The sequence below is a fragment of the Felis catus genome, chromosome B4 (assembly GCF_018350175.1).
Source record: "Felis catus isolate Fca126 chromosome B4, F.catus_Fca126_mat1.0, whole genome shotgun sequence".
In the NCBI taxonomy this organism is placed as follows: Eukaryota; Metazoa; Chordata; class Mammalia; order Carnivora; family Felidae; genus Felis; species Felis catus.
In genome coordinates this window covers 42,028,932-42,051,805 of record NC_058374.1, presented here as the reverse complement: position 1 = coordinate 42,051,805, position 22,874 = coordinate 42,028,932, and the positions used below count along the sequence as shown (strand labels likewise).

At 45.9% G+C, this 22,874-nt stretch overlaps 1 protein-coding gene across 6 annotated transcripts; it reads right to left on the bottom strand.

Annotated features, from left to right (window-relative positions):
- Positions 1-90: 90 nt before the first annotated feature.
- Positions 91-18,293, bottom strand: LRRC23 (leucine rich repeat containing 23). Of its 6 annotated transcripts, none has more exons than XM_045061315.1 (9): positions 18,129-18,293; positions 5,470-5,645; positions 5,275-5,384; positions 4,578-4,831; positions 3,784-3,914; positions 3,014-3,150; positions 1,491-1,604; positions 1,080-1,380; positions 91-480 (listed from the first exon to the last, which is right to left on the bottom strand). In XM_045061315.1, the coding sequence occupies exons 2-8, from the start codon at positions 5,593-5,595 to the stop codon at positions 1,107-1,109; spliced, it is 1,146 nt and encodes a 381-aa protein (XP_044917250.1). In that variant the 5' UTR covers positions 5,596-5,645; positions 18,129-18,293; the 3' UTR covers positions 91-480; positions 1,080-1,106. The 6 variants fall into 6 exon arrangements, with proteins under 6 accessions (XP_044917250.1, XP_044917248.1, XP_044917249.1 ...); XM_045061313.1 differs by lacking the exon at positions 18,129-18,293 and adding an exon at positions 6,036-6,431; XM_045061314.1 differs by lacking the exon at positions 18,129-18,293 and adding an exon at positions 6,235-6,431.
- Positions 18,294-22,874: the final 4,581 nt, after the last annotated feature.

The following is a 22,874-nucleotide window of genomic DNA, read 5'->3' as shown; positions in this document are numbered from 1 at the left end:
TCTGCCCCCCTCGAAGGTAACAGGCACAGCCTCACACCAGTGAAGCCCATGACAGACTTGGTGTCTCACATCCCCAGTCAGACACAAGAGTATCAAAATGTCTCTTTATTTGAAAACCGAACTGTTGTAACACACCCAGCCGCCTCCGCAGCTCCTCTGCAGCCAACTCTAGGAGCATCCCCTGGGCCCATCCAGGCCTGATTTTCCCATACCTGCCCGAGGGCTGCCACACCCAAACACACTCTCACACACACACACACACACACACACACACACACACACACACACACGTTCCAGGCAGGGCTCAGGCCCACCCGGACGCGGCCCAGGTGCCCACCCAGAGCCTGGACAGCAAGCTGTGATGAATTCCCAGGTGTGAGGCAAGAGAGGGCATGCTCTGTCTCAGGATGAGGGGGGTGAACGTGGAAGCCCCCCTAACTGGGAGTCTTCTGGGGTCTTAGGGCCAGTGTCTTTGATCTCCTGGAGGAAGAGGACAGAAGTAAAGCCTCTGGGCCTTTTACTGCATTCCCTGGGTCACACTGCCTGTGACCCCATCACCGGTGCCCAGGGGCCACACCTCCCTGGGCTCACCTCCCCAGTCTCTTTCTGCCTCATTTTCCCTCCTTTCTTCCCAGAACCCCTGTTTCCTGTTATTTTTAGCTTCAGATTTTTAGTGCAAGATCTTCCTCCCCTGCCTCCCCCCAGCTTCCATCCTCAACCACCACCTCCACCCCTTCCCCCTACCCCTCACCACACCCCAGACCTATCCTTTCCAGCTGATCTCCACTGTGTGTCGCACGTGGCCACCAGCCCCCCACCAGCATCTCTGCCAGCCTCCCAGATTCTCTTTGGTTACTTTTCCTCCCCTAATGTATTCTCCTAAGCCTTTCCTCAGCTCCTCCCAAGCCCTCCTGGTCCTCTCTACTCACTCTGAGACACCCCTTGACTCCTAACTCTGGTCTTTCCAAGGGTTCTCCTGCCATGTCCCTGCCTCAGCCACCTCCTCCCGTAGCAGCTTCTCTTCCCCTGGCTGCCAGACCCCTGGCCTCCTCTTCCTGCCTCTCTGTCTGCTTCCTTACCATTCTTGGAGGCTAAAAGAGCTGCTGCTACATGGAAGACTGCTCCAGTTCGAAGCTGTGCTCAGGCTCAGCCTCCTGCTCCTGGGTCTCCTTCATCCTCTGACGGATCTCATCAGCCTCAGCCCGCTCCTCCTCCTCGTAGAAATCTTTATCCAGGCGTTCGAGGTGTGCTATCTGCACCAGGGCCTCCTGGCGATAGTCACTCTCATCTGTACACGGGTTGTCCAACAGCACCAGGGCTCGCAGCTTGGGCAGGTCCCGAAGCTTGGCCAGCTCTCCCAGGTGGGTCACCATGTTGCCCCTGCCGGAGTGGTCAGGAGGGATTCACCTTGGGGCAGAATGGGCTTTGGGGGCCAGCTCCCAGGAATGGGGCCTCTGAGGGAATCTCCCACCGGGTTCCCTAGAACCTGCCTCTGCGGACTGGCGTGCTCAGCATTGCGAGCTTTGCAGCAGAGGGGCTGTCTGTCCAACCTGCTCCAGTCCTGCCTCTGCCCTTCCAGGAACCTGGGAGCACCATGGTCTGTTCTGTAATGCACCAGTCGTATTTGTCCTTTTGGAGCAGCAAAGCTAAGTCCCAGCCCTGTCTTGTAGTTGGGAGGGGAGGGGGACATCTCCCTTGCAAAGCCAAACTTCTTCTGATATCAATCCTACCTAGTCAAAGGTTAGCAAGTAGGAGGCAGGCCAGTGGACAAGGAGCTGGGCTTTAAGTTCACGGAGGTGAGTGGTGCAATGTGGGTGCTGCGTTCAGGAAGGAGCCTAGAGCTAGAGACGGTCTGGGCCCTCCCGGCCTGAAGAACAAGCTTCATCTCCTAATGTGCCTCATTAAACATAAAATATGTTTATTTTCATGTTCTTGTCTCATGCCTCTAGGAAATCAGGTTTCATTGTTTTTTCAGCCTTAACCTCAACGGAGGTGACTACACCTCACAGGGTGTTTCTCACTGGGAGCCCTACTCCCACTGCACTTCGTGCTGGGCTGTCCTGTGCATTCCATTGCCCAGTCATTGAGCTACCTCTTCCCCACTACACTGAACTTCCAAACAACCCCAATTAACAGCCATTGAGGAGGGTCCATTATCTCAGGCTAGACCATTAAAGGCAAGGAGCCCACCACCCACCCCCGCCACCCCGCCACCCTGCAGCCCCAGCCCTGCCTGACCAATATGGCAGAACTAATTAGCAAGAGATTGCTCCAGAAGCCATGGCAGGAATTGGAGCTTCAAGGTGCAGTCACATCTCTTTACTTGGAGATTCTCTTTCCTTTGCCAGCTTTAAGAATCTGGCCATGTTGACTAAGGAGGCAGTGTCCTTACATCTTGCTTAAAGAAACACACATGAAATCCTCCATCAGACAAGGGTTGCTGAAAGAAAATCACCCCCTGATCCCTAGTGCCTTTCTATCTAGAGAATTTCTTTCAAATACTCTTCTCTCCTCAAATCTGAGCACATCTTGTGTTTTATATCGGTAAGGGAGCCATCCCTTACAGGTGGGGCTCAGGAGAAGAGAGGCAGGAAATGGGACGGGGAATAAGGGTCCCGGAGATGGGAGAAGGGCAGCAGAAATTTACATGGAATAGGACCAAGAAAAGAGAATTGGAGCCAGACTCTGAGTCCCTTGAGGACAGGGACCGTCTCTGATTCCTTTAAATGTTGCCAAAACACAGCACAAAGCCCTGGCATATAGCATGTTCTCAAGAACTGTGGATGGAGTGAATAAAGATTCGGGAGTCTCAGGCTATAAAGGTCTCAGTGTTGCAATTAGGACTGAATGCAGAAGACAGTAAGGAAAGGAGGGGTAAAGATCAGGATGAAGGTTGAGGTGAGAATCTGGGAGTGGACTAGGATTGGGACTTTGGGGCCAGGGAGGAATATGGGGTCAAAAGCTGCTCCTGGTCCTGGGTAGGGGCAAGGTGGGGCCTGGAGGGGCTACATACCTCAGGTTGAGATACTGTAACGATGTCATTTCCTTGGAGAAGCCACTCAGAGTCTCAATCTGGTTGTCTCGAAGATGCAAGGTAGTGAGATTGCTTAGGTTCTCCAAGCCCTCCACCTTCTTCAGCATGTTCTGGGCCTAGACCCCAGGATACAGTGCATAGATTGGGAGAAAGTAGCAGGGACAGGGAAGAGAAGTCAGAGGCAACCTAAGAGTGGAGACAAAGGAGTGCAGGAGGGGAGTGGAGGTGGGTAGAGGTTGTGTAGAGAGTAAAGAAGACTAGGAGATGCTTCCAGTCCAGAGAAAGGTCAGCAGTAACCCCCTACTGCTCATCCCACCAAAGCCACCTCTTGATTAAGGAGAGATGCTTCAACCCACCCCCAGGCCCAAGAGTCCCCACGGCTCCACTGAGGAGAAATGCACTATCCTAGAATGAAGAAGCTCAAGAGTCAAAAACATGACATTTAAGTGGCTGCCTTTGCCTGGTATCTGTGCCTCAGTTAGAGCAAATTATGCTACTGCCTGTATCAAAGCAAATTGTCTTTATTCCTATGCATTATGTATTATCAGCTCTGCTAGGTGATAAGTACCTTGTCTGCTTTAACTTGGCGTCCCCATAGCATCTGGCACCAACTAAGGGCTCAAGAAATGATACCAAATTATCACGATGATGATGAAGCTAGTAGCTGAGCCTCCTAGACACCAGGCATCCTGGCCCCCAGAACAGTGCCCACCTTCCTGCACCAACCACCCTCTAATCCAGTGAGCTACCAAGAAGAGGTTCTTCAGTTTAGGAAGGTTGATTCCCAGGGTGGTTTCTATCTGGTTCCCCCGAAGCTCCAAGGTGTGCAGGCTGATCAGCTTTTGGGGGTCCAGACCTGTCACCATGCGGATGCGGTTACCTAAGGAGCAGGAGGGTATTAGGAGCTCAGAGGGCCACTCCAGATATTCAGCAGGAGACCCTGAATGTTGGGAACCTCTGCATCCTCCTCTCTGTCTCATGTCTGGTGGATATGAGGAGGGACAGCTCCAGAGTTAACACCCCTGGGGCCCTGGGGCAAGTGGTATGGTAGTACAAGGGCCAAATGGACATGTTCACCCAAGCCTTTGAGGAGTGACTGAAGAATCCCCAGCAATCCCCATGGCTAACTCCTTCTCCTCCTTCAAATATTTGCTCAATATCAAGCTTCTCAATGATACTTGTCTTTACCAACCTGTTTGAAGTTGCACTTGTGCCTCTATTCATTCCCTTTACCCTAATTTACTTTTCAACAGCACATATTGCCTCTTAACGTACTATATAAATTTGCTTATGTACTATGTTCATTGATAGTTGTCTGTCTCCCCTGACCAGAATGGAAGCTACATGCAAGTAAGGATTTTGTTTTGTTTACAGCTACATCTCCAGCACATAGAAATGTCACAACAGATCATAATGGATGTCGGAATGAATAAATGAATGAGTGAAAATTGCTCTGTGGCACAACCAAAGACCTCGCTGCCCATTTCTGTTGGCCACACTCGAGGAAAGAAAGAATCTCGCGTAGCCCAACCTAAGGACCCACCTTTGAGATCCAGGCTGCCCAGACGAGGGTGAGAGATGCCCTCTGTGTCAGTGATCTGGTTATAGGCAAAACTGGCAACCTGCAGGTAGGGCAGTTCATTCAGCCGGGCACTCCGCAGATGGTTGCTATCAGCCTTGAGCCAGAGCAGGTGTGTAAGGAAATTGAGTGGGGACAAATCTGTCAGGTGGTTCTCAGAAACATCCACATAGCGCAGATGGATGTAGGAACGCAACAAGTAGATATCTGTCAGATCCCTAGGAGATGGCAAAGGCCAGAGTTAGGGTTAAGAATCCAGCAAGGACTGACAGAGGTGCTAAAGCAGGGGGCAATAGGGAGATGGCCTATTAATGGAGAGAAGATTGAGTGATAGATGGGAGTGGTAAGGAAGCGGGACAGAAGGTAGGTGGGTTCTTAACAGTGAGCAGGGACCTTTTTTTGGTGGAGAGTCAAGAACCAACACTGTGAAGGACAAGTGAAGGAGTCCAGGAGGAATCTCCCGACACACCCTCACAGCCTCCAATTCCCCAGGCCAGCTCTGATGGAGTCACAGGGCTCCAGAAAAGTAAATTCTACCCTTCCCTTCCACTGGCCAAGGTAAGAGAGATCCAAATTCCCAGCTGAGGCACCCAAGAAAGAGGATGAGAAAGGAAATTGGGCCCTACAACCTCAGGCCTCTTCTGGTCCCCCATAAAGGCACCTCTCTTTAACCTCCAGCTTGACATAAGCATGAGCCAGTCCATTGCCCGTCTTGCAGAGCAAAGAAAGCCCTTCCTTCATCATGTCCTCCGTGAGGGGGGTGGGCAACCACTGCAAGAAGAAGTGGAGTCAGGCATCCCTTTCCAGCCCAACTGGATCCCTTTGCCCTAGGACCCCTTTGCTCCCATGCTCGCACTTCCTCAGAGAGGTCTTCTCCCTCCTTCCTGTAGTCCTCCCACTCCTCTGTCTCCTTCTCATCCTCTTCCTTTTCCAGATCATCCTGGTCTGCATCGAAGTCTTCCAGATCATCTTCATCTGACATCTTTCTTCCTGGCTGAAGGCTCCGGAGTCAAATCAAGCTCAGTGCTCCTCCTGAGAAAGAACGTCTCCTCAGCTTTGACCAGCCCTCAGCTCCCTCGCCTCCATTGACAGGGTACCCCTTCCCATCACCCTTGACCTCTGACCTCCTCCCAACCGTGCTTCCTTCCTCATCCCTGTGAGCGTCTCATTTGGACTCCCAACCTCCGCTTCCGACTTCCCACCAAGGACCTGTCTCCCTTCAGGATGCCTTCCCAGGCTTTTCCTACCCTTCACAGTGGCCCCAACTGTCTTCTAGTAGCTCCCCCTCCCTTCTCCCTGAATGTCCTCTACCCAGTTCTTCCCATCTCCCCCTTAAGCCGCGTTCTCCTACCAGCCTCCTACACCCCTCCCTTCCCTTCCATCCGTAACACCTGATCCACTCATTTCTTTGAATTTTCCCACCCCGTCTAGCCCCATTTCCCTGTCCCCTCTGGGGCACCAGACTGACGCCGTCTTCAACCCTCCCACCCAATCCTTCGCTCGCAAAGGGGCGCAGACCCTGGTTCTGCTCGACTAAAGATGAGGTTCCGGAGAGGGTCTTGGCCCCGACCAGGAAGGACTGCTTTGAAAGACGAGAAAGGCTCAAGGAGGCGTCGCGTACTGCTGTTATGGCAACCAGGGGGCGGAACACTTGGCTACTTCCGCGGGGCAACTGCTTAGAGGGCCGTGAGGGGACCACGACGAACTGAACGGAAAATCTGCCCGGGAGCAAGTGGACCAGTTGCCAGGTATGGAGGGGCCAGCTTCCCCACCCGCAGAAGTGCGTTAATTGGCGCAGGGCAAAAGCAGTGGGTGGGGCTTGGAACAGAGCTGTGGGGAGGGGAGATGGGCGGGGCTACTCGTACGTCACTCAAGACGTTAAAGGGATCGCACATCCTCAAAGCAAAAGTAGTGTGAATTGCAATGAAACATCCTCGGGAGCTAAAGGGGAAGGAGGAGCAAGAAATACCAAAGTACGTGGTGGTCTGGTTTCTACCCCCACCCCAGCCTTGCACTTACTGGACCTTTGGAAGGTGGCTTGGTGGAGTGGAAGGAGCCCAGGCCCAATGTATCTTAAGGCCTGTGTTGAGGAGTCTTGGCAGATCTGCAGTTTACTAGCAATTTACCTAAGACTATTTTCTCATCTGTACAATAGGCTTAGCTATACCAACTGACAGGGTTCGACTATGAGTGTAATCTATGCTAACACACTGTAGATTGCTAAACCCAGTTTGGGAGCATTTCACTTTTCCTCATATCTTGGACTGGTTTGATGCAAACCTTTGGGGGCTAGTAAGGGAGAAAATCCAACAAGTGCCCACTGAACTACTCCTCATCGAATGCTGTTATATAAATGACAAGACCTGATACAAGCATACCCAGGTACTCAGGCCTGTGTGACTTGTTGAAGGAGATGAAAAAGAAGTTGAGATTCAAGAAATATTTCTGGAGAGATTGTGGGCTGTGTGAGATGCCTTCACAAGTGATAACTTAATCTTCACACCAGTCCTGTGAGATAGATATTTGAAAGAAGAGGAAACTAAGGCTCAAGGAGGTTACTATTTATGACACAATTCCTGCCAGGGGAAAAGGAGATAGTACCAATCTGTGGAATCTAATATAAATAAAAACAATTGGGCAACAAGGTAAGATATCATGTGATTGTTAAGTTGTGTGCTACAGACTTTATATAACATGCAAAGTGATCTGATGGAAGATGCAGTGGGCTGGAAATCAGGACATGTTACCTCCTACTCTGTCTAGCTTGGGTAATATAGTTAATAGACAAATCTGTTCACTTGATGTCACGGAAATAGCAGGGGCTTTAAAGTCAGAGACACCAGGTTCAAAACCCACTCTACCGTTTAATAACTGTGTGTTCCTCAGCATGTTATATAATTTTACTGAGGTTTAATTTTCGCATTTGTGAAATGGAGATAAAAATGTCCACTTCCAAAAAAGGATTGTTAGAAGTTTAAAAGAGATGATGTGGGTAAATGGCCTTGCACTTAGTTGGCCCTCAGTAAGCAATTCTGTGCCCCCTCCCCACCTCTTGCCTGTTTCCTCAGTCCTGGGGTTGTCATGAGGAATAAGAAAGTAAATATGGAAACACTCAGGAAGGTTGGAAATGCTAGGCAATTGAACGGTAGTGTCTTGTTGGAGTGGGGAAAGGAAAAGTCCACGTGGCTTGATGTAGCCGAAGGGAAAGGATATGATTTTCCTTGGCCCCGAAGAAAGAAGAAGACATATTAGGTGGGAAGAAAAGACGTGACAGAAGGATTAGGGAGGTATCGCTGAGCATATTTTTGTTAAGCACTTACTCTGTGCCAGGCTATAGGTACTAGGCCCTCATGGACAGTAAAACAGTCCCTGTCATCTGGAACCTTACAACCCACTGACAGGGTTAAGTAAACGAGTAATTCCATATAATGAGACAGATGTTATAATGATACCTGAGCTTTTACTAAGCACCAGTGGATAATTTTATTGTACAAGTGTATACGTAATATCATACACTCAGGGCAGTGATTCCAGACAGAGGAAGCACCTTTGGTAAGGCCTGGAGGAGAAAGAGCCCAGCCAATACCTGCGTAATGAAAGCTAGATACTCTGTGTCCCCTTTGATGACATCCTTCCCCCTAGAATGGTCTGAATAGAATCTCCTTGAGTTGTAAAAGTAATGTTTAACTAACATTAAAATGCAAATAATACAGGTGCCCGAGTAGCTCAGTTGGGTAAGTGACCGACTCTTGATCTTGGCTCAGGTCATGATCTCATGGTCATACTGGGCAGAGAGTCTGCTTAAGATTCTCTCTCTCCCTCTCCCTCTGTCCCTCCCCCACTCACACTCTCTCAATAAATAAATAAACAAAATGCAAATAATAGAGAAGCATATAGAGAGGAACATACAAGTCCATGATCTCCCTCAGCATGACTCTCCTTTATTAGAAAAGATATATAGATTTTTATTTTTTGTTAAATTTTCTTAATGTTCATTTATTTTTGAGAGAGAGAGAGAGAAAGAGACAGAGTGCAAGCTAGGGAGGGGCAAAGAGAGAGGGACACACAGAATCCAAATCTGAGCTGTCAGCACAGAGCCAGACATGGGGCTCGAACCCACAGACTGTGAGATCGTGACCTGAGCTGAAGTTGGACGCTTAACTGCCTGAGCTATCCAGGCACCCCAAAGATATAGACTTTTAAAAAACAAAAATGGTATCACTCATACATACTATTCATCAACTGAATTATTTTCATTTAATAATATGTCTTGGACATCTTTAATTATCACTAAACATACATCTACCTCTTTCTTTTTTATAGTTGTCTAGTCTCTTCCATTATATGGATATATGGAAATTTTTAACTGTTTCCTATTGATGGATTTTATTTTTATTATTATTTTTTTAATGTTTATTTTTGGGAGAGAGACACAGAATGCAAGTTGGGGAGGGTCAGAGAGAGAGGGAGACACAGCATCCGAAGCAGGCTCCAGGCTCTGAGCTGTCAGCACAGAGCCCGATGCGGGGCTTGAACCCACAAACGGTGAGATCAGACCTGAACCAAAGTCTGACTCAACTGACTATCTGGCTCAACTGACTGAGCCACGCAGGTACCCCCCTACTGATGGATTTTAACTTTAAAAAAATGTCAACATTGGGGTGCCTGGCTGGCTCAGTTGGTAGAACATGCAACTCTTGATCTTGGGGTCATGAGTTTGAGCCCCATGCTGGGTGTAGAGTTTACTTTGAAAAAAAAAAAAAAGCTTTTCAAATTGTTTTTCCTGTTCCTGCCAAGTCTTTAACAAAAATTTTTTTAATGTTTATTTGTTCTTGAGAGAGAGAGAGAGAGAGCGCATAAGCAAAGGAGGGGCAGAGAGAGAGGGAGACATAGAATCCAAAGCAAGCTCCAGGCTCTCTGAGCTGTCAGCACAGAGCCAGAGGCGAGGGGCTGGGGGGGGGGGGGGGGGCAGTGGTTCAAACTCACAAACTGAGAGAGATGGTGACCTGAGACGAAATCGGATGCTTAATTGACTGAGCCACCCAGGCGCCTCTAACAGAACTGTTTTTAAACAGCTTTATTTTATTTCATTTTTTTAAGATTTTTTAAAAAAGTAATCTCTATACTGAACATGGGACTCAAACATGAGTTTGCATGAGTTGCACGCTCTATTGACTGAGCCAGCCAGGTGCTCCTAAACAGCTTTATTAATACATAATTTGGGGCACCGGGCTGGCTCAGTTGGTAGAGCGACCGACTTTGGCTCAGGTCATGTTCTTGGGGTTCATGAGTTGAAGCTCCGTATAGGGCTCTGTGCTGACAGCTCAGAGCCTGGAGCCCGCTTTGGATTCTGTGTCTCCTTCTCTCTCTGCCCCTCCCCTGCTCGCACTCTGTCTCTCTCTCAAAAATAAATAAAACATTTATACATATATATAATTCACATAACATAAAATTCACCCATTTGAAATGTACGGTTCGGTGGCTTTTAGTATATTCAGAGTTGTGCAACCATTACCACATTCATTTTTAGAATATTCTCATTATCCCTGAAGGAAACCCTGTGCCCCTTAGCTCTCATGTCCCTACCCTCCCCCTATCCACCTCTGCTGCTGGCAAACACTAATTTACTTTCTGTCTCTAGACTTGCCTATTTTGCACATTTCATATAAATGAAATCCTATAACACGTGGGCCTTTGTGACTACCTTCTTTCACCTTAGCATCATTGTTTTCAAGGTTCATATGTTGTAGCATGCATCAGTACTTTGTCCCTTTTGACACTTGAGCAATATTCCATTGTATGGTTTATACCACATTTTATTTTTTCATTCATCACTTGATGGATATTTGGGTTGTTTCCATTCTTTGGCTATTACGAATAATGCTACTAAGAACAGTCATGTACATATTTTTGTGTGGCCATATGTTTTCATTTCTCTTTTAATATCAATTCAAAATTAATTAATATCAATACAAAAATAATACTTTTCGTATCAAAATACTGAATTCTATATTACAAGGAATGGATTCCAAAGGAGGACATTATTCTTTGCCACATGGAGATTTCATTCTAAAATACTTACAGTATCAACCTAGTCATTCATTTATTCAGCTACATATATCGAGTGCTTGCTATGTACTAAACATTTACTAAGAGCCTAATACAATCCCCCTAATAAAATATTATATGCGAATTCCCAGAAGGAAACAATTTTCATTTGAAAAAATCTATTACAAATACATCCTGACCTCAGACATTTCAACTTAGTTTATTGGCAATTTTTTCCTAACCAGTGGAACTGTAAGGAGTGGAATCGCCAGATCCTATGGTAACTCTAAGCTTTTAAGGAACTGCCAAAATGTTTTCCAAAATGGCTGCACTATTTTACATTTCCGCCAGCAGCATATGAGAGTTCTAATTTTGACACATTGTGGCCAACATTTGTTATTATCTGTGGTTTTGATTATAGCCATCCTAGCAGATGTGAAGTAGTATTTTATTGTGGCTTTGATTTTCATTTCCCGGATGGTAAAGATGTTGAGCATTTTTTTAATGTGTTTTTTAGCCATCTGTATATCTTCTTTGGAGAACTGTCTATTCAGACTGTTTATTTTTTAACTGGGTTTTTGTCTTCTCATTTTTGAGCTAACTAACAGAACTTTTATATTACTGGGAGCAACATTGTGCCCAGTTAAAAAAATATGTCTCCGCCTCCACTGCTGACAGGTCAATGATATATTAGTGAAAGTCATCGGGTGAAACATCTAGAAAGCCCCTTTTTCCTCCTTCCTTTCCTCTTACTGTCTAAAACAGGAATGTGATGGCTGGAGTTGTAGCAACTACATGGGACCATCAGAGAACCCCAAGATTATAAGTCCCATGCTGAGATGCCAGAACAAATGTAGAGAGCAGCTTAAAAAACACAAAATCTCATGAAGCTGTTATACCAACCCTGAACTGCCTCTCCAGACTTATTTTATAAAAGAGAGAACCCACTAGGTCTGGGGGGAATCTATGTTGTAGCCAAATGCAATTCTTAACTGATTATAACCAATTGTCGCAAACTTAGTACATTAAAATGACATTCATTATTTCAGTTTCTGTGGATCAGGAATCTAAGAGTGGCTTAGTTGGTTTTCATCCAACTGTTAGCCGGGCCTACAGTCATTCTGAAGGCTTGACTGAAGCCAGAAGGTTTGCCTCCAAGAACGCTCACTGATATGGCTGTTGGCAAGATACTTCCTTGCCATATGGGCTTCTCCATAGGGCCGCCTGAGTGTCTTCACAATATGGCAGCTGCCTTCCTCCAGAGCAAGTGATCCAAGAGAGAAAGAGACCAAGATGGAAGCCACTGAGCCTTCTGTGACTTAGTCACCGAAGTCACATATGACCACTTCCAATTTATTCTATTCTTTATGAGCTAGTCGTTAAATCCAGCCCACCCAAGTGGAGGGGAATTAGGCTTCACCTCTTGAATGGAGAAGTATCAAAGAATTTGTGGACATATTTTAAAACCATACACAGATATATTAACTTTGTTTTTTACATCCTGAAAATATTTTCCTGGGTGTCCTATCACTTGGTTTATAGAGTGTCATCTTACAGTAATTTGACATTTGTATGTAGTCTTTACTGTCCATCTCTTCAATAAGGCTTCTGAATTGTGTGTCTGCTTTAGAAAATCCTAGGGGCACCTGGGTGGCTCGGTTGGTTGAGCATCTGACTTCGGCTCAGGTCATGATCTCATAGCTCGTGAGTTCGAGCCCCACTTTGGGCTCTGTGATGACAGCTCAGAGCCTGGAGCCTACTTCAGATTCTGTGTCTCCGTCTCTCTCTGCCCCTAACCCATTTGCATTCTGTCTCTGTCTCTCTCGAAAATAAACAAACATTAAAAAATTTTTTTAAAAAACCCTTTCTCCACCCCAAGGTTATGAAAATATTCTCCTGATATTTACATTTTTAAGGCCTTAATTCATCTGCAATAATTTTTGTGTATAGTGTGAGGTAGGGATCTAACATTTTGCCAAAAGTGGAGCCAATTTTCTCAGCATCATTTGTTGAATAATCCCATCTTTACCTACTGATTTGAAATACCATCTTTATCATATATATATATATATATGTGATATATATGTTATATTGTGTATATAATGGGTATACATTATATTGTGTATATAGTGTGTATATATACATATGTATATACATACACATGCATACATACATATATATGTATGCATATACATACATGTACATACATATATACATATATACATGTGTGTGTATATATATATATATATATATATATATATAGTGTACAGTATATTGTTTCCAGACTGTTATTTTCCACTGATCTATATCTATCTCTTTCACTATTTCTGCTCTAGTACCACACTGTCATAACTATTGATATTTCTCTATATGTCATGTATCCTGCTACCTTATTAATTCTAATAAAATACCATGTCTATTGAACAGAGAGAAGTGGAGGAATAATAAATTTTCAGATGTTAAGTTCTTAAAATAGAAAATACAGATTTTATATGTATATATATAAACTATACATAGTTTATCATACACCATATATATGTGTATGTGTGTGTGTGTGTGTGTGTGTGTATATATATATATATATATATATATATATATATATATATATGAGGGCCTGGAGCAAGGAGGTAGGATGAAGAGGAAAATTTAACAGTACTCAACAACTAATGGACACAGGGTAGGGAGAAGAGGACTACAGTGTTCCTGAGAAAATAGTATTGACATTGAAAGGAATACAGAGATCTGAATTTGGAGCTGTGGAATGTGATCAGTTTCTTCGGGACTTACTGAGATTGAAATGATAGTTGAACATCCACATGAAGATGTCCACAGGCCACTAAAGACAGAGCTAAAGCTGAGCCTCAAAATTGGCTCATCTTTCCATTTCACTATGTCTTCCAGGACCCAGTCCACATACTGTCTTTTTTTTTTTAAGTTCATTTATTTATTTTTCGGCGGTGGGGGGGACAAGCAGGGGAGGGGCAGAGAGAGAGGGGGCAGATGATTTGAAGAGGGCCCTGTGGTGATAGCAGAGATGTGGGGCTCAAACTCAGGAGCAGGGAGATCATGACCTGAGCCGAAGTTGGACGCTTACCTGACTGAGCCACCGGGGGTGCCCCTGCAGTCCTGCCTTCTATGACTTAGTCTTCCCATAGTCATGTGATGGCTGCAGGTAGCAATCAATGACCCGAGTGAAGCCATTCACATTCTGCCAGAGTTCCTTACTGCTGCTTTCTCTTGAGAGTAAGGAACCCTCTTTTCCAGAAGCCCCCACTACCCCTGGATTTATTTTTATGTGAAATAACAAATGTCTTTATGAAATGTCCTTTAATACCACTTGGTCAGAGTTTCTGTGACTCAGTGGAAAGCATCTTGATACACTTCTCTTTGCGAATCACTGACACAGAGAAGACTTTCTCTGTATCTGTACCAGTCATAGCTTAAAATACTTCAGCAAAATAGTGGTGTGTGTGTGGGGTGTGTGTGTGTGTGTGTGTGTGTGTGTGTGTGTGTGTTTCACATTTTTCAGATTCAAATTATACTCTAGAGACTAAGTAACACCTATAGTTATGATGTGTGGTGTGTTGGTAAATGTCTAACAACAGCTGCTCCAGGGATAACAAAAAGCCTTAATTTTTAGCATTTGCCAATTTCTCTGGTGTAAACACTCCCACCATGGCTGACTTCACAAGGTAAATAACTTCAAGAGCATACATAACAGTAACATTGTTAGGGGCTGAATTTGCTCCCTCATCCATATTTTGAAGTCCTAACTCCCAGTACCTCTGAATGTGACTATGTTTGGAAATAGGCCCTGTAAAGTGATAGTGACATTAAAATGAGACCTTTATTGGGCGCCTGGGTGGCTCAGTCGGTTAAGCATCCAACTTTGGCTCAGGTCATGATCTCAGAGCCCGGAGCCTGCTTCGGATTCTGTGTCTCCCTCTCTCTCTTGGCCCTTCCCCTGCTCATGCTCTGTCTCTCTCTCTCAAAAATAAATAAACTAATTAATTAATTAAAAAAATAAAAAATAAAATGAGACCTTTAGGGTGGGCCCAAATCCAATCTGACTGCTGTCGGTTTAAGAAGACGAAATTTGGGCACAGAGAAAAAGACTGTATGAGGACATGAGAAAGCACCTTTTCTGCAAGAAAGGCCTCAGAAGAAACCAAACCTACTGACACCTTGCTCTTGGACTTCTGGCTCCAAAGACTTGTAAGTACCTTTTAACCTTTTTTAAGAAAAATTCAATTTATTTAGGGGTGCCTGGATGGTTTAGTCGGTAGAGCATGCCACTCTTCATCTTGGGGCTGTGAGTTTGAGCCCTCCATTGGGTGTGGAGATTACTTAAAAACTAAAATCTCAGGGCGCCTGGGTGGCTCAGTCGGTTAAGCGGCCGACTTCGGCTCAGGTCATGATCTCGCAGTCCGTGAGTTCGAGCCCCGCGTCGGGCTCTGTGCTGACAGCCCGGAGCCTGTTTCAGATTCTGTGTCTCCCTCTCTCTCTGACCCTCCCCTGTTCATGCTCTGTCTCTCCCTATCTCAAAAATAAATAAAACGTTTAAAAAAAATTTTTTTTTAAACTAAAATCTCAAAAAAATAATAAAATAAAACATAATTTATTTAAATTTGTGTCTACGCACTTTTTAAAAACATAATGGCAGCCTTTAACAACTGGCTTAGCTTACGGAATTCATGAAAAACCATCGGCTGTCACAAGCCCCTACAACCGAGTTTCGGCACACCAGCACGTATCCCGCTGAGTTCCAAATTTCTATTTCCAACCAAGAACTCTTTACTCAGTGCCAGGCTGACATAGCTAACCTCCTACTTCTCCATTTATGTAACTCACAGACATCTCCAACCAAACACATCCCCCGAACAAATCCTGTATCTTTCCCCCTACCTCTGCTTTTCTTCAGCGCTCCTTATATCACCATTCAGATGTTCAAAGCAGGAACCTCGGGGTCATCCTTGTCATTATTTTCACCCTCGGTGACACTTTTCCCCACTGGCCTCCCAGTGAACATATCACAGAGTGCGATCCAGTCTACCTCCAAATGTATCTTGAATACATCTGCTTCTCTCCAGCTGCTGTGACACCTCTCTGACCTTCACTTTTGGGCCCAAGCCACACTTGGACCACATAGCCCTCTCTTCAGTTCTTCCCACCACGAAGCCCCTTCCTCCTTCAGGGCTTTCACTTCTACTCTTTTCTTCTGTGTGGAACTTTTCACCAGCTCCTGCTCATCGTCCAGGCCTCAGAAAGGTCTTTCCTGATCTGGAATCCAAAGTAGGATCCCCTCTTACAGTTCCCTGCCTTTCCTGGATAGCAGTAAACACAATTTGCCTTAATCATCAGGTTTGGGGCGCCTGGGTGGCGCAGTCGGTTAAGCGTCCGACTTCAGCCAGGTCACGATCTCGCGGTCCGGGAGTTCGAGCCCCGCGTCAGGCTCTGGGCTGATGGCTCAGAGCCTGGAGCCTGTCTCTGATTCTGTGTCTCCCTCTCTCTCTGCCCCTCCCCCGTTCATGCTCTGTCTCTCTCTGTCCCAAAAATAAATAAAAGTTGAAAAAAAAATTAAAAAAAAAAAATCATCAGGTTTGCGCCAGTCTAGATGTCATCAAGGACTTCTAAGTTGGCTTCTTCCAACTCCAGCAGACCTTGAGTTTCACTCTGCATCCTGCTGCCTGGCACAGTGCATGCCACATAAAAAGTGCTTAATAAGTACTGGCTGAATCAGTTTTTTAAAAGTTGTTTTTGTCTTGGGGGGGCGGGAGGGGGTTTGAGAGAGAGAGAGCACGTGCATGCACATGCGCAAGTCGGGGAGGAGCAGAGAGAGAGGTAGAGAAATCCAAGCAGGCTCCATGCTGTCAGCACAGAGACTGATGGGGGCTCAATCTCACCAAATGGGAGATCAGGACCTGTGCTGAAATCAAGAGTCATACCCTTAACCCACTAAGCCACCCTGACTGAATGAATATTAAATGTGCTTTTAAAAAGTAATCAAGGACAGGGGCGCCTGGGTGGCTCAGTCCGGTAAGCATCCTACTTCAGCTCAGGTCACGATCTCACAGTTTGTGGGTTGGAGCCCCGTGTCAGGCTCTGTGCTGACAGCTCAGAGCCTGGAGCCTGCTTTGGATTCTGTGTCTCCCTCTCTCTCTGCCCCTCCCCTGCTCATGCTCTCTTTCTCTCTCTCTCTCTCAAAATAAGTACACATTAAAAACGTTTTTTTTGTTTTTTGGGTTTTTTTTTTTTTTTAAAGTAATCAAGGACAGGGGCGCCTGGGTAGCTCAGTCGGGTAAGCATCCAACTTCAACTCAGGTCATGATCTCACAGTTTGTGGGTCCGAGCCCCACATTGGGCTCTGTGCTGACAGATTAGAGCCTGGTGCCTGCTTTGGATTCTGTCTCTTCCTCTCTGACCCTCCCCAACTCGCATTCTGTGTCTCTCTCTCTCTCTCAAAAATAAAATAAACATTAAAGAAAAGTAATCGAGGACACTCTTCCCTCAGTTTGGATTTGTACCTATAGTTGAAACGTCCTTATCTCCTCAAGGCTTCCACTTTTGAGAATCAGTGAGGAGGAATGAACCAAGGACAAGCCTGGGAGACACCCAATTAGGATTCACTAGAAGGAGGAGCACCTGGGTAGCTCAGTCGGTTAAGCGTCCAACTTCAGCTCAGGTCATGATCTCATGGTTTGTGGGCCGGAGCCCTGCTTCGGGCTCTGTGCTGACAGCTCAGAGCCTGGAGCCTGCCTTGGATTCTGTGTCTCCCTCTTTCTCTGCCCCTTCCCACTTGCAGTCTGTCTCTCTCAAAAATAAATAAACATTAAAAAAGAGAAAGAAAAAAGGATTCACTGGAAGGAGTAGAGGCCCTGAAAGATATAAAGGTGGAAGGAAAATTAGAAAAAGTCAGTATTTTTTTTTTATTTTTTATTTTTTAAAAAAAAAATTTTTTTTCAACGTTTATTCATTTTTGGGACAGAGAGAGACAGAGCATGAACGGGGGAGGGGCAGAGAGAGAGGGAGACACAGAATCGGAAACAGGCTCCGAGCCATCAGCCCAGAGCCTGACGTGGGGCTCGAACTCACCGACCGCGAGATCGTGACCTGGCTGAAGTCGGACGCTTAACCGACTGCGCCACCCAGGCGCCCCAAAGTCAGTATTTTTTAAATTAGCACACATAAACAAAAGGGTATATTTGGCAAGCAAGACATTTGATGACTGCCTAATCTTGGTGAGGTTTGCAGAGCTGAAGAGGTTGTGGTTATTATAATAGGTGTGCTCCTTTATACTAGTTTCTAACATAACCTGTGTGTCTCCTACTTCTGATCTCCCTCTTCCAAGGTGAACAAAAAGATTCTCTCCTGTGGAGGGCCCCCAGACGTTACTTACTACGCTGAAGGAAGAGAGAAGGAGATGCAAAGGAAAATTTTTTTGAGGGATGGAGGAAGTGGGCCCTTTACTTGTAAAGATGTAAGCCTCGAATTGGAAACTGGCAGAAGCACCGGTCCCTTCCACTCGCCTCTGGAGCCGTGGACTGGAGCCGCCCCTCAGCGGCCGGCTTAAGAGGCCCTAGCCTTTCAAGCTTCAGGCCCTCGCTTCCGCCCTGGGGCCTTTGTTCCGCAGAACGTTCGAGACGCTCCGGAAGGCGGGTGGCGGGGGCGGGAGCTGCAGTGCCGGGGCGGGCGCTAGCTTGAGGGCTCCTACCTCCGTCGGGGCAGGCAGGTGGGACGCGAGGAGCGCCCGGCAACGGGTGCGGCCGCTGGGGGGCGTGCGAGCCCCCGCTCTGGCGGCCCGCCCACGTGACCCCCCACGTGACCGCCGGCGGGCCGGGAGTCAGCGCCCCGCCCTCCGCCGCGGTTACGAAACGAGCGCCCGGGGCGGCAGCGGAGGGCGGGGCGGGGCGTCTCGCCCGGGCTCACAGGTTTTCTGCGGTCGCCATTTCGTCGCCGCCCTGGTGTTTTGCGAGTGGCTTCCCGTTTTTAAATCCTTGACGCTGTCGTTTACCAGCCCTGTAGTCTTGGGCGGGTCGCTTAACCTCTCCGAGCCGCGGTTTCCGAATCTGTAAAAATTGGGGTATCTTCAGTGTGAGGACTTAATGAGATAGGATGGGGTTTTAATCATAGACGCACTTAACAGCGAACTTCTTAAATAGGGGGCGGAAGGTTGCCCGCCACCGTTCCGCGCCAGTGTCAGATGGGAGACTAGGTCATGTTCTCTTTGGCTCCTCCGTGCCTGTGTCTTAGGAGGCTGACTGCGACTCCAGTGTTTCGTTTTTAGAACTAGACTCCAGAACAGATGCCTCTTTTCCATATAACACGACCCATGTGAAGGCAAGCCAACCATTTTACCAAGGGGTGGTTATGTCCACCTCCGAGCTGGCACATAAATAGAACCTCAAGAAATTCACATGAGCGGTCAAGATTCAACAAATCTGTGAGGCCAGGTAGGAGGTCTTCAAGTTCTTGCGTAACTGCTAGAGCGACACCAAAGTAAGTGTGATGAACCTTTAATGCAGACTCAAAGAGCACAAATTTATTCCTGGAAGAAAGGAACCAAATATATGAGCCTAACAATGGCGATACGTGGCAAAAACAAAAAACAAAAACACCAAAAAACAAAAACGGGGCGGGGGGGGGGGGGAGCTCTTGGTCTCAAGGCCTAGTTCAACCGCTTGCCAGAGAAGAGAGCTTCAGATGGAAGGATTTCAAAACCAGGCAAGGATGGCCTAACGTTCAGAAACCACTTCTTTTAAAACCAGCAAACCTTAGTGAGGCTGTGTCTGTGTAGAACAGAGAGTAAAAGCCACCCAGAGCTACTAAAAACAATTGCTGGCCAAATGGCTATCTTTTAGAATATAACGAGGTTGGTATCTTGGGGGTGGGGGGGAATGCCCAACTGCTTTTATATTTCCAAACTAGAAACACAAGGCCCTGGATTGAAAATCATTAATGGCCTTGTGACCACCATTCTCCTCCTCTGTCATGGTGGCAGTGTAGCCCTTTCTTTAATAAAACCAGACGTGTTCTACAGGGATACAGATCCAGTGCCCTAAAACACAAAGCAAAACCAAACAAGAAGCTTGTACTCCAGCAATCACATGCAAACCGCTAGGTGACCGCAGCACTTTCCACAGCTGGGATTTACAGTTCTACATTCTACAAGTCAAGTAAGACCTCATAGAGGAAGACCTTGGCATATCATCTGATGTACCACACTCTTTATGAACGTGCTCCTAGAGTCATCGAAGACTACCTTTCCCAACATCACCGCTGTCCATCAGTTTGCTGACCTAAGCATGATTTTTCAGTCACATCCACGAGGCTGAGATTCCAGACTCTGACTCTCAGAGCCATGAATGCTGACCCTAATCTAAATGTGGTAAGGTTGGAAGAGTTGGACATTCTTCAGTCTTGCCGGTTACAACACTTCTATTGAACAGTCATGGCAACAATCAAGCTTAAAACAGGCCATGCGTGTTGGGAAGAATGTGTTTAGGATTTTAAGGGTTTTCTATTGACAGGGAAGTGAAACACACTGGAGTGCCTGGGTGACTCAGTCGGTTAAGTGTCTGACTCTTGATTTCCATTCAGGTCATGATTGCACGGTTGTGGACCAAGCCCCACATCGAGCTGTAAACTGATCATGGAGCCTGCTTGGGATTCATTCTCTCTCTCTCTCTCTTTCTCTCTCTCTCTCTCAAAATAAACATTTAAAATTTTAAAAGGGGCACCTGGGTGGCTCAACTGGTTAAGCATATGACTCTTGATTTCGGCTCAGGTCATGATCTCATGGTCATGGGTTCTAGCCCTGCATTGGACTCCCTGCTGACAGTGTGGAGCCTGCTTGGGATTCTCTCCCCCTCCCTCTCTGCCTTTCCCCTGCTTGCTCTCTCTGTCTCTCAAAATAAATGAACTTAAAAAAAAAAAAGTGAAACACATTGTTAAAATGGCCTAACAAGTGGGTCATGTTGGCTTTGTGAAAGAAATTGAAGGGGTGCCAGGGTGGCTCAGTCAGTTGAGTGGCCAACTTTGGCTCAGGTCATGATCTCTCAGTTCATGGGTTCAAGCCCTGCATCAGGCTCTGTGCTGACAGCTCAGAGCCTGGACTCTGCTTTGGATTCTGTGTCTCCCTCTCTCTCTCTCTGCTGCTCCCCCACTTGCACTCTGTCTCTCTTTCTCTCAAAAAATGAATAAACATTAAGAAAAAATTTTTAAAAGAAATTTAAGAATTTTTTTTATTAAAATTTTTTTTTGAAGTTTATTTTGAGAGAGAGACAAACAGCACAGGGGAGGGGCAGAGACAGAGGGAGAGAACCCCAAGGAGGCTCCACGCGAGAACCAGACACGGGGCTTGCACGCACAAACTGAGACAAGAGATCATGATCTGAGCTGAAATCAGGAGTCAGATGCTTAACCAACTGAGCCACCCAGTCATTGGTGAAGAACTTCTTGAGAGCCACTGAGAAACGCTAAGAAAAAGCTTGAGGAACTGATAAAATCATCCCAGAAGACAAAAATACGATGAACAGGAAGGGATGACCAGATCAAATCGTAAGTAGATTGAAGTTGCTGCAAAAATGCTGAAATACCTGACTGATTTAATTTCTGAATAAAATCTCTATGGAGGGAAACTGGAAAATCACATGTGGTTAACATTATATTCCTTATAACTCAGCAATTCTGCATGTAAGTATGCACCCAACAAAAGTGAGTGCCTAGGTCCACTAAAAACTTATACAATACTGTACATAGTAGCTTTATAATAGCTAACAACTGGAAACAAATGGCCATCAAAGGTAGAATAAATTGTGGTATGTCCATAGGGTGGATTAATGTATAACAATGAAAATAATGAGTTACCATTTCATGCAACAAGGTAGATGACAGTCATCATGCTGAGAAAAATAAGTCAGACACAAAAGAATAGACTATACCATATATATAATATATGGTATCATATGAAATTGAACAGACAAAACAAATCTATACGGATAGAGGTCAAATAAGAGTTACCTTTACAGGTGCAGTGTCAAGGAAAAGGCAAGAAGGAGACTTCTGGGATGCTAGAAATGTTCTTGATCCTTTTGATGACGGTCATTCAGCATACATAAAAATTCATTGAATTTAAGATTACATATCTGGGGCGTCTGGATGGCTCAGTCAGTTAAGCTCAGGTCATGATCTCATGGTTCGTGAGTTCGAGCCCCTGCATCAGGCTCTGTGCTGACAGCTCAGAGCCTGGCACCTGCTTCAGATTCTGTGTCTCCCTCTCTCTCTGCCCCACCCCTGCTTGCACTCATCTCTCTCTGTCTCTCAAAAATGAATAAACTTTACCCAAGGGATACAGGAGTGCTGATGCATAGGGGCACTTGTACCCCAATGTTTATAGCAGCACTCTCAACAATAGCCAAATTATGGAAAGAGCCTAAATGTCCATCAACTGACGAATGGATAAAGAAATTGTGGTTTATATACACAATGGAATACTATATGGTGATGAGAAAGAATGAAATATGGCCTTTTGTAGCAACGTGGTTGGAACTGGAGAGTGTTGTGCTAAGTGAAATAAGTCATACAGAGAAAGACAGATACCATATGTTTTCACTCTTATGTGGATCCTGAGAAACTTAACAGAAGTCCATGGGGGAGGGGAAGGAAAAAAAAAAAAGAGGTTAGAGAGGGAGAGAGCCAAAGAATAAGAGACTCTTAAAAACTGAGAACAAACTGAGGGTTGATGGGGGGGGGGGGGGGGAGGGAGGGGAGGGTGGGTGATGGGTATTAAGGAGGGCACCTTTTGGGATGAGCACTGGGTGTTGTATGGAAACCAATTTGACAATAAATTTCATATTTAAAAAAATGAATAAACGTTAAAAAAATTTTTAAAGATTACATATGCTACATTTCAATAAAAAGTAAAAAGATAAAATGTAGCATTATGTAATATTTGAGCTATTATCAATACATTTGAGGGGGGCCTGGGTGGCTCAGTTGGTTGAGCGACCCAGTCTTGATTTTGGCTCAGGTCATGATCCCAGGGCTGTGGGTTGAGCCCAACCTCGGGCTTGGTGCTGAGTGTGGAGCCTGCTTGAGATTTTTCTCTCTCCTTCTGTCCCTCTCCCCCACTTGTGCTCTCTCGTTAAAACACACACACACACACACACCCCAAATGTTTGAGCAGTTCAAGATTCTGGGGTGACAACTGGTGAA

Excerpts from the sequence above, each read along its gene's own strand:
- LRRC23 (XM_045061315.1), bottom strand. The coding sequence starts at position 5,595 with ATGTCAGATGAAGATGATCTGGAAGACTTCGATGCAGACCAGGATGAT. Across the intron at positions 3,915-4,577 it reads GGGCAGCCTGGATCTCAAAG|GTAACCGCATCCGCATGGTG; the intron begins GTGGGTCCTTAG and ends CCTGCTCCTTAG. Across the intron at positions 3,151-3,783 it reads AACTGAAGAACCTCTTCTTG|GCCCAGAACATGCTGAAGAA; the intron begins GTAGCTCACTGG and ends CCTGGGGTCTAG.